Here is an 11,879-nt window from a genome sequence, read left to right as displayed (position 1 = left end):
GCGCTTTTACTATTGGGTGGTAATTAGAAATAATTAGAGTAGTAGTAGTTTTCTCTCAAAATTTCCGAGGTAGATTGAGATGAATACTCTAGAGAAGTAGGTTCAGGAAAGGCAGCCTCCTGGGTTGGCTTCTGTGGCAGAGTCATGAGTCGGTTTTTGTCATCCCAGGGCATTGGCTCTGTAGTCATGAAGTATGAGCATTCCATTTCTTTCCCTGTGAATTTGCATTTGGTCACATATGGTGTTTGACATCATCCATTTCTCTGGTTATGTGCTGCTATCAGACCATGATTTGGCCCCTTTCAAAGGTGAGCAGACTGAACTCAGGCTAGCAGACAACACTTAGGCTAGTAGCTGGCTGAAGGTCTCACAACAGAAATCAGTGAGAGTCTTTTTCAATTTTATTCTCAAATTTAGGGGCATGTTTTCCTTGATGATTAATTTAAGCTGCTGCCCTCTTTTCTGATCCAGTCCACCCTCAAGTTCTGCCGTAACGCTGGCCCCTGACTCAGGTGCCCCTCTGCTCTTCAACAAAGCGCCCCTTTGTCTTTCTGTATTTTTCTGAATCCATATTAATAGTCTTGATGTAGCTGGGGACTTGGATGGGCATATCACAAAGGAAAAAAAAGTCTTAAAAATCAACCTTATTGTTCCTTCAGTCTTGGAGGTGGGACATTCCTAGGCCTATGTTGCTTGCTGACTGGTTGTGAGACCTTTGAAGAAGCTCTGGACATGGCAGCCAAAGGCGACAGCACCAATGTCGATAAGCTGGTGAAGGACATTTACGGAGGAGACTATGAACGATTTGGCCTTCAAGGATCTGCCGTAGCATCCAGGTAGAGACTAAGTGGCTAGGAGCTTTAGAGAATCCACACGAAGCAGGCTTGACCATTCATCTTGCTTTCTGAGTTTTTTGTTTTCTTTTTTTTCTCAAATAAATGTCAACCTACCAGCCTGGTGCAAATATCACATCAGATCTCAGACTTGATTTCTGTCCTTAATGAAGCACTGAAATTTACCACTTGATACTTGTGCTTAAAATAAGGCAACTTTAAAAGAAGGCTCTGGGAAAGTGCCGTGGTTTCTCCTATTCCATTCTAGTCTAGAAGCATTACAAGTTTCTCTCCCGTTAATAGCCATACTGCTTTGTTCCTTGCTAAGAAGGGGGCAGCCAGCCATTCATAGTGTAATATTGTCTGCTTATAAGCCAGGGTAGCAAAGTCAGCTCATTTGAGTCTCAGAAGGATTATTCATAATGCTTCCCAGAGTACCTTGGTGGAAGCCTGGGTCCTGCCTGAGGATGACTTTGACACTCTCAATGATATTCCCAACATAGCTTTGGCAACATGATGAGCAAAGAAAAGAGAGAGTCCATCAGCAAAGAAGACCTCGCCCGGGCCACATTGGTCACCATCACCAACAACATTGGCTCCATTGCTCGGATGTGTGCACTGAATGAGGTAAGGCTTGACCCCTGAGAGGACCGGGGGTGCCATCCCCCTGCATCATCTTTGGCAGTATAAGAACTGTTGTCATTCTCAGGAAATTTGCCCTTTATTATGTGGTTACACCTTCTTGAACACGAGAAGGGTACAGTGATTGAGATGAAAGATAGCAGGATTTACTTTTGAATAGATACCCATGTAGAAGCAGGCTAAAATTCTAGTCGACAGTCCGTTTCTTCCTAACTGCCACTATTGCTGTGGGCTGCTGAGATATGAGGAAAGCCCTGGGTGTATGCGCTAATAACCAAACGAGAAAATGCTCCCACCTGCAATACTTGATATTCTCTCTGCTTTCAGCTTCTTTACAGTGTTGCCTTGTGGCATGGAGTTCAAGCAGCATTGTACAGGGCTATCAAAGCACAGAGAGCTTGCGACAGCCAAGACCAGCCAGAACCCCAGGCATAAGGAGAATGTTGAACTGAGGACAGAGATAGCTTTAATAACAAATTTTGAAAGATTGCTAGATTCTTTTGGGGGGGGGAGTGCAACCCCTTTCTAAGAAACAAGAGTTGAGGAATAGAACAGTCCTTCCCTTGAAGTGTGTTAAACAAGCAAAAGAGGTTGGAGAATGAAACAGGTAATAGGAGAGATATAGCCAAAGCACAGGAGGTCAGTATGCAGCTTTTAATAGAAATATGACATAAATCCAAAAGATAGTTCAGATCATAAATATCGTAAATATTGCACACACACACACACACACACACACACACACACACACACACAGTCACTACCTAGATTAAAAAAAAATGAAATTTTACAGGTACTTCGAAGCCTTTTGAGAGGCTAGAGAGATGGCTCAGTAGTTAAGAGCATGTGCCTCTCTTACAGGAGTTTGAGTTTGGTTTCCCAGCACCCATGGCTGGTTGCTCATGGCTGCCCACTGCAGCTCCAGGGGATCTCTAGAATTGCTGCCAAGTGGTGTTAGGGTACAAAGCACTTTTGTTTGTTTGTGTATCTGTTTTAATTCTGGTTCTGGATTTGAGCTTTGTGGTTACAGAAAGAGACCCCCTCCCCTCACAGCACGGAGTAGAGTATATTGCTGTCACCTTTTTTGGCAGTCAGCATTCACTGGAAGTCCCCTAGTCCTCATGGGTTTGCATAGGAAGCTGGTGATCAGGCTCCCGGGACATGTCTTCTCAAAGTCCACTTTGGTCATGAGATTCATTGGAAACCCGGGTTTATTTTTCTGGCATTAACCTTTGCAGGGTGTTTTTCCAAGTAGCCAAACAAGCTGTAAGACCGACATGTGGGTAGGCTGGCTGTGTTCATGGCTCTCAAAGGTCAGTTGCAGAGTGACACCCTTTGCCCCACAGAGCAACGGTGCCCTTTGCCCTGCTTTCCAGAGTCACCTCCTGCCCGGCAGTCTGAGGGAGTGAGCCAGGTCTTTTAAAGACAGGTGTCATAATCCCTTTGGGTAAGGCCAACCCTCATCATTTTTCACACTGGGAAATTTATGCATGTTATTTGCTGGCTTGAGCGACGACTCCGGGTGTTTCCCGTGCAGTCCCATGGATGGAGTGGCTGACTCACTGACTGCCCTGGAACCAAGGCTCCGTTAGAGTCTGCTGAAGCAGTACAGGCTCTCGGAACAGCACCAACACTGGCAACAGCAGCAGATTTGCCCGGGAGAGCAGGAAGCAAGGTCACCAGCCCTGCAGGGCTAGGCAGTTGCTGATTTGAGAATCCTTTACGTTAACCGTAGAATGGAGCACTACCGATCCAGAATCTGAGTTGGTTTTTTTTTGTTTTTGTTTTGGGTTTGTGTGTGTGTGTGTTTGTTTTTGTTGTTGTTGCTGTTCTGATATAAAATGCTCTCCCTGTCAAAGTTTTTCTAAGTTTTAAAATTTACTTTTATTTTTTAAAAGTTATGTACATATGTGTCCATTTGTGCTATACATGTGAGTCCGTTGTCCCCAGGGGCCAGAGGAGGTGGATCCCCTGAGGCTGGAGTTACAGGTGGTTGTGTGCTTCTGATGTGGGTGCTGGGAATCAAACTCAGGCTTTCTGAAAGTGTGTCACTTGCTCTTAACCACTGAGCCGTCCATCCAGCCCCATCCCCAACTTTAAGCTTTATTTCTCTTTTCATTAGCAAACATCAACTATTTATAATGCATTTACTTCATTATGACATTTTCATACATGTGCACAGTATATTTTGATCATATTTCCCTCCCTTAGCCTCTCTTTTACACCCTCTCCTGGTCTCCCTCTTCCCGAGTACCCCTAGCCTCCTTTTCTACTCCCCCCACATCCCCCTCTCTCTCACTAATGATTATCATCAAGGTGTTTGACAGAAGCATTTCCAAGAGCATGGACTCTTAACCAGTAGCTACAGCAATAAATACAAGGTTGGTCCATTCTCCATTGGCCACTGACTATAAATCCTCAGGGAGAGGTAGGACCTATGAGTCCTTCCCCACTCCATGACAGGCTGCTAGGCCCGATTTTGTGCAAGGAATCACAGCTGCTGTGAATGAGATGGTGCAACGGCCTCGTCGTGCCTGGGTTTCAGCAGTGCCCACACCCCTTCCTCTTAGAATTTTCCCATCCCTTCTCTCACTATATTCCTTGAGCCTTAGAGGGCGTGCTACAACAGATGCCTTACGGATGGTGGGACTTTCAACGGTCATCTCTTCTCAGCACACTGACCAGTTCAGAGCATCTGCTAAAAGAAGCTCCTCGGACTGAAGCTGGCGTTAACACTTGCCCATGGGCACAAACATCTGTTTAGAAGAGAATCTGACAGGCACATTATGTCCACTTAGCAAAAACAATCGCTTCCCAGCTAAGGCCTGTGACATCCCTAGGCCCAGATTCTGACCAGGTGTGTGGTACCAGATGTGGCGACATTCATCCCGTGAAGCACACCTCAAGTCCGAATGCAGTAGGTACCCCCATAAGGAACCTCCACTGTGGCCCTTGTGGGCACTTCTCGTTTGGACAGTCGATTCTGTTACACTCGCGGTTCGCAGCTGGCTAAGGCTGTTGATGCCATTCCTCCCCGGCCACCTGCATTGCTCCCTTTTATTTGGTTTTGAATAGATAATTCAGAGACTCGAAGATAGCAGGAAGGAAGTCAGGGAAGCAAGTCCATTTCTGCACTCATCTCAGCTTGAACTCCACTAGAGAAGGTCCGCTTCTTTTCAGATTTGGGGTTGTTTTTATTCTTTGATATGGTACGGGAGAAATAATGTGCTTTCAAAGACAACAAGCTCTGCAGAACATTGTCTCTTTCTTTAAAAAAAAATTTTTTTTTTGTATGTGTATGGGTGTCTCAACTGTATGTAGTCTGTGTGCTACATGTGTCCTGTGTATGTGTGTAGCTCCCACAGCCTGTGTTCTAAGTTTGTGTAGAGCCCACAGGAATTAGAAGAAAAGGAGTTGGATGCCCTGGTCTCACAGTTGTCAACCAGCCTGTGGGTACTGGAATCAAACCCAGATCCTCTGGAAGAGCAGCTAAGGAATAATTGAAAAGTATACAACCTACCCTCTACATGCTATTCTGCATCCTACTTTGCTTGCCTCGGGCTTTAGTTTGGAAATTTCTAGGCATCCATAAAGGAGAGAGAATAAAGGATCCCCTGCATCTGTCAGTTCATTCTGACCAGTTTCCAAGACCACCACACATGCCTGTCTACCTTTCCTTTTTCTCCTTCCTCTACTCCTCTTTTAAGCTACACGGGCATCAGACATGCACCGCTGAATGTATTGCCTCTCACTATAACACAGTGTCTTAAGACTGCCATGTTTGCACATCGACATTTATAATAGCCTTAGAGCACTCTAGATGCTGCTGCTGTGGTCACTTTCCCAATGTTACTTAGGACACTTTTTTAAATTAAAAATCCTACAATAAGGGGACTGGAGAGATGACTCAGCGGTTAAGAGCACTGACTGCTCCTTCAGAGGTTCCCGAGTTCAGTTCCCAGCAACCACATGGTGGCTCACTACCATATGTAATGGGATCCGATGCCCTCTTCTGGTGTGTCTGAAGACAGCTACAGTGTATTCATATGCATAAAATAAATAAATCTTTTTAAAAAGTTCTGCAATGTATATATACACATTTATATAACATATAATTTTGTATAAATGTCTGGGCATGGGGGCCGACACCTTTAGGACTAGAGTTCAAAAGGTAGAAAGAGGTAGATGTCCGTGAGTTTGAGGCCAGCCCTCTGTACAGTGACCTCCAGGCGTACATGGTGAGACCTCGTCTCAAACAAAGTAATTTAATAAATTAAAGAGATAAAAATTTTGAATGCTATTATAAAACTTCTTCCGTAAAGGCAGCTTTAATTTAGATTTTGCTGGGCGGTGGTGGTGCACACCTTTAATCCCAGCACTTGGGTGGCAGAGGCAGGTGGATTTCTGAGTACGAGGCCAGCCTGGTCTACAGAGTGAGTTCCAGGACAGCCAGGGCTATACAGAGAAACTCTGTCTCGAAACCCCCCCCCAAAAATTCTCTCTAATTTAGATTTCCACTAAGCATAATAAATAAATTTTCAAGATGTATGTTAATCTTTTTTCTATTTTCTAATCTAATAGAAAGGAGACTGTACCTTAAGTGAGGCTATGTATTTTCATATACTTAATCATTATTAGTGTTTTCCCATTTCAGAGATTTTTTTTTAATTATATGCATTTATCTCTGTGTATGTGTGGTGTGTGTGTGTGTGTGTGTGTGTGTGTGTGTGTGTGTGAGTGTGTAGAGGTGCAAACATACTGTGGTCCATGTCTGGACAACTTGTGAGAGTCAGTATTCTCCTTATGCTGTCTATGCCAATTCCAGACATTAAACTCAGGTCCTCAGGCTTAACGGCAAGCACCTTTCCCACTGAGCAATCTGGCTGTCTCAGTTCCCCCTTGGCTCATCTGGGACTAGTCTGTGAATATACTGCTCACCCACGGGGTTTCCAGACAAATGGTCCTGCTCTCTTGCTGACTTCCAGGAACTATTTTATTCATTAACACATTATGTCACTCAATGTGGACTGGAGATACTTTTTCAAGTAAACAAATCCAAGTACTGGATTCTGAGTACCACCCCGCTTCTACATCCTCCACTAGTTTTCCTTCATTATTTCTGCGTATTAATGAGTGTGTGTATGTATCTGTGTGGAGATATGTGACCGTGAGTGCCAGTGACAGCAGAGGCAGAAGCACTGAATGCATGGAGTTACAGGCAGTTATGCACAGCCCCATGTGTGTGCTGAGAACCATGTGTGGTGCCTTGCAAGAGCAGTATGCACTCTTAGCTGCTGAGCCGCTGCCCCAGCCCTACGTCACTTTTAATAAGAGTTTGCTTATATTCTCCTTTGTCACCTCTCATTTTCCTTCTTTGTTAAACATTTGTAATTTTGACCCACCTGGCCTTTATTTGCAATATGAAATGCTTGTCAAAATTTAATGCCAATTTCTTCTCCATCTTCCTGGTAGGATAATATAAGACGGAGCTTTGAAAATTCTCCTTTGAGCCCCTAAGTTTCGTTAAATTCCTCTTTGACATGTTTTTTCTTTTTACCTTGTGTGTTCTGTAGTCTGGTCAGTTTGCAGCTACAGAGTTTCTTTCTAATGGAAATTTATGGAAAGTACCTATGAGTTCTTCACAGAACATTTTCAGTGACTAATGTCTTCACGAACACACATTGTTAAAATCTGAGACATTCGAAAGATGATTTCCCTAGACCTTGATTACTCCTGGTAGACAGCTCAGAAAATCACTGTCAGAGGCTCTGTTGCGTTTGATCTGAGTGACCATGGCAACTGGGAATGGTTTAGCATCTGCATTGTAGAAATACCTGGGAAAATGGGAAGAGCTGCAGGAACCAGAGGCTTGGGAGCCTAAAGGCAGGCATGGGGTGAGAGGAGTGTTTCTAAGTGTGGCTTCTAATAGTATTCATCCTTGGAGTTTGGGGGCTCTGTGTGTGTGTATGTGTGTGTGTGTTGTAAACTGAATATTCATCAGGCCTAATGCAACCTAGCCTAATAACTGTAAGCAATCGCATGGCGACATAGCGACCCGTTCGCTATCATTTCTGCTTTGCCCATATCCTAGTTTGCTCTCTGTTGTTGTGATAAAGATCATGAGGTGGCAATTTGGGATGGAAAGGATTTACTTGGCCTACACTTCCTAATCAAACTCCATTCATCATTGAGGGAAGCCGAGGGAGGAACTCAAATCGAGCAAGAATCTGGAGGCAGGACCTCTTGCAGAGGGAGGCTGCTTGCTGATGTGCTCAGCCTTCTACAAGTCATGACACCACCTGAAGTGGGCGGAAACATCCCACATCAATCATGAAAATGCACCACGGACTTGCCTCAGGCCAGTCTGACGGTGACATCTTCTCAATTGAGGTCTCTTCTTCCCAACTGATTCAAGTTTGTGTGACGTTAACCAAAACTTAACCATCTTAGCCCACCCAAAATCTTCCCCTGTGTTCTGTGGAATGTTCTGATGGTTGAACACTGGTTTCAGAGATGCCGAGATACTTCCGTTTACAAATCCTGACTGAGCGTGGTTATGTACAACCACATACAGAACACTGGATCTTTATGCTCTTTTAAAGCCATGGCTTAATTGTTTTCCTCTGACTTTTTTTCCCTTCAGAATATTGACAGAGTTGTATTTGTTGGGAACTTTCTCAGAATCAATATGGTCTCAATGAAGTTGCTAGCATATGCCATGGACTTTTGGTCTAAGGGACAGCTGAAAGCACTGTTTCTGGAACATGAGGTAGGTCAAGCTCACAGGGACGTAACTGTCCTACATGTATTTTGAGTTGTTTGCCATATGAGTCAGGTCTGTGTTTTGAAATTGATCAAGTAGCAAATTACCTTTTAAACTTTGTATTTATTACCCTACCCATCCTACCTGCCAAAATGTCATTTATACAATGGAAGTTTTCTTAGCCAACGGTGGAGATTTGAAGATAGGTACTGAAAAGAAAAAGTCATCTGGAATAATAATAATAATAATAATAATAATAAGAATAAGAATAATAGTCATTCTTCTTCTTCTTATTATTATTATTATAACAACAATGATAATAATGACAATAAACGACTGTGAGAAAGAGTATGGGAAATTTTTTAGGAAACCCAAAGGTAGAACTAAATGACCCAGTAGCAGCACTTCTGTGTAGTTATCCAACATATGTGAAGTCAGTAGGAGCGGTCGCTGTGATTGACAATGATTTACACTTAAATGTAAAGCGCTTGGAATAATTTCTAACACGTGATAAGAACTCAGAAGTTGCATTAAAGGTCCTGACTTTCACATTGCTGAGTCAGGCAAAACAGGAGCTGTGTCTCTAGCCCTTTGGAAACCAGGAAGCTAGTGGACTCAATGTTTGTATGTCATGGTTTCCTTCTCTTCCCTTCATACACTAAAATCCTAGTCCCCAAGATGACCGTGTCAGTAGGTAAGGCCTTGGGGAGGAGACTGGGTCACCAGGGCGGAACTTTCTGCAAAGGACTGAGCGTGAGTGAGCGCCTTTATAAAAGAGGCTCCCTCTGCTGTGCCAGTTCACAGTGATGACAGTCTGCCAGGAGCCTGGCTTTGACAAACACCTTGACTTTGGACTGCCCCGCATCCAGAAAGCTATGAGGTGAAGTCATAGTGTTTATTTTATAAGCCACTCAAAGTGTGGTATTTTGTTACATATAGCAAGCCAATGACTGAGACACTATTTCCTAAAATAGCTGAGTTTTAGAAACCTTCATTATCATAGAAATAGGAGCTTTTATTCTACAAGAAGGCAGTGACATGTGACAGATACAGTTCTAAGCAGTTTACTGTATTAATATAGATAGATATGCATTCAGACTAATGACAGTTACTAGATTCCTCGGTCTTGAGTTTTTTCTTTGTTTTATTTTTGTGTTTTTTATCTGAGAAATCAGTGTTCATTTGTTTTGTGTTTAGGGAGATCAACTGTGTAGTAGACTAGCTTGTCCTAAACACAGGCTCTGCCTCTAACCCATATCTCCAACCATGAATTCTGTTTCCAATGTTATAGATCTGTAAAGTTCAGGGCAGCCTTCCTAGAACTAGTGATTGTAATAGTTCTTTGGTTACATTTCAGAAACAACGCTTCAGGAGTTCTCCATGTTTTGCAGGGTTATTTTGGAGCTGTTGGGGCCCTGTTGGAACTGTTCAAAATGACTGATACACAGTAGAGGAAGAGCCCTTCCTGAGGATAGAGGACTGACGGGCCATGCCAGAGAAGGTGACATCTCCGTGGGGCAAAAACCAAGCCACTATGGTGGATGAACCTGCTGTATTTGTAAATAACTTAAAATCCTAGACCTTTTGCTCTTAGGTTTCAAGCTTATGATACAAAATGAGGAATATAAGAAATTTTTTTCTGTATACTGTATTTTTAAAAAAAAAAAAAGAAAAAGAAATTGTGCAGCGTGGCCAAACCTAATCAATTTCATGCATTAACTTTGAAAAGTTGTATGATGTTCAAGAGGGGCCTGAAATGAAAGCGCTGTCCATTTTTCTTCTGGGGTTTACTGATCAGTGTGGTAATTTTAACTTCATTTAGTAATTACTCTAGGAGATTTTGCCTTTACTTATATTTTTTCATGACGTTTCATGATTTGCTGTTGGTTTCAAATGAAACTACGAATCTGGCATGTTGCACTGTGAACACTTTGTTTGTTCTCTCTCTCTTCTTTTTAATCCTTTCTGTTGCAATGTCTTAGGACAAAAAAAAGAAAAAAGAAAATAGGATCCCCCTCCCTTCCGTTTTTGTTCCTCGTGATTTCTCTCTTCTCTGTCTGCATGCTTTCCTCATTGTAATTGCTCCTGTCAATCAAGGTGCTGACCAACTCAACACAAAGTTAAACACATAGCTGCAGTTCTAAACATGTGAGAAGACTTTAAAGGAAGGGGTTAGTGAAAGTGGTGAACATTGAATATTATATGCAATTTTATCTTTGTCTTCTTACCCCCTCTTCGCTGTCATGTCCCACTGGATTTACTTTACACTACGCTGTAATAGTCCTCGATGACCTGTCCTCATTTGCACATGCCGTACAAAGGGCAGCAAACCCCTGTGTAAATTTGTAGGGGCTCCTATAGCTGATCCGATCGCACCAGACTTAGGGCAAAAGTCCTGGGTGGAGATGTCAGTTAGAAATAATGGTCTGTTTTATATGTGTTTGTACCTAGGAAGGGTGAAACGAGACATCCTAAGTAATTACGTTGAAGATTATTTTTTCTAATTTCTGTTTTAGTATTTAAACTGAAATATAATTTATGATACACTCACATATGTGGACATTTCATTCTGAGAGGTTTTTGTTAAGATAGATGGGTCACTTTCAAATGAGGATGTTATACACACACTGTAACAGATCTAGTGATCTTGTGGACTAAGGATTCCCTTCCAAGGGCTTTTTGAAAGGCTACTCCTTGGTCCATCTTCAGCTCTCTGTCTTGTGGAGCCCTGCCCTTCATTTTCATATCCTTGAGTCTTGAAGAAGCTGATGCTAATGGAAGAATTCACTTGTCTGGTTTAAATAAAGCCCGTTTGTGTTGGGATGTTTTTAGTGTATATGTTATTTTCATTTCTGATTCCTCGTCTGTATATTTATCTGCTTTACATGTAAAGTAACTGTATGTTGATGTGGTCCCTGCGGTCACTGCTGCTGTTTTTGTCTCTGCTGTGTAGTTTGTAACATGAGGCTTTCCCACAAATGTGTGATGGTCCCGACTGAGTCTTTAGCTGTGGCTGCAGACCAGCATAAGGATTTCTAAAAATTTTCCTTTATTGCTCTTATATTATTGACTGCTTAATGCCAAAAATACCACTGTGATTTTTGGTGATTCTGAACCAATTTCAATTTTTTCTCGTCACAAATACACTTTGTCAACCTCTGCTTAGCTTTAAAAGAGTCACTCAACTACAGTGTTCTCGAAAGATGTTATCTCTGTATTATCTACGCTAGTGCCTTTTACCGGTCTCTCCTCCCTTCTTTAGTCTTTCAGGGGACAGCAGACCTGAGACCTGAAGGTCATGGTCCTGCAAAGGAAACCAGGGCAAGTAACAGTGCCTACGTATTTATTAATTATCTGAAATCACTTGGTCTCTCCCTACCAACATCCAGAAGGCTGGAGCTGGGTGTGATGGTTCACATTTGTAATCCCAGCCCAAAGGAGGCTGTGATAAGAGGATCAGTGTGAGTTCAAGGCCAGCCTGGGCTACATGGAATTCCAGGCTAGTCTTCATCTGCACCCCATGCCACTCCCATCCCATCCCACTTATTTCTTTCTCCCTCCCTCCCTCCACCCATCTCTCTCTCTCTCTCTCTCTCTCTCCCTCTCTTTCCCTCTTTCTCTCTCTCTTTCTCTCTCTCTCT

The 11,879-nt window shown here is 42.9% G+C and overlaps 1 protein-coding gene across 4 annotated transcripts in view; it reads left to right on the top strand.

The window, feature by feature from the left end:
* Positions 1 to 11,061, top strand: part of Pank1 (pantothenate kinase 1) — a 67,400-nt gene extending 56,339 nt beyond the window's left edge. For 2 of the 4 annotated variants that reach the window (XM_031390146.1, XM_031390148.1), the window contains exons 4-6: positions 1,337 to 1,460; positions 8,119 to 8,244; positions 9,630 to 11,061. In XM_031390146.1, coding sequence (XP_031246006.1) covers positions 1,337 to 1,460; positions 8,119 to 8,244; positions 9,630 to 9,689 — 310 coding nt within the window. In that variant the 3' untranslated portion in view covers positions 9,690 to 11,061. Of the gene's footprint in view, positions 1 to 659; positions 837 to 1,336; positions 1,461 to 8,118; positions 8,245 to 9,629 lie in introns of all 4 variants that reach the window. The other 2 variants (XM_031390145.1, XM_031390147.1) reach the window with 2 other exon arrangements.
* Positions 11,062 to 11,879: the final 818 nt, after the last annotated feature.

Source organism: Mastomys coucha, unplaced genomic scaffold (assembly GCF_008632895.1).
Source record: "Mastomys coucha isolate ucsf_1 unplaced genomic scaffold, UCSF_Mcou_1 pScaffold21, whole genome shotgun sequence".
NCBI lineage: Eukaryota > Metazoa > Chordata > Mammalia > Rodentia > Muridae > Mastomys > Mastomys coucha.
This window is presented reverse-complemented; position numbering and strand designations above follow the sequence as displayed.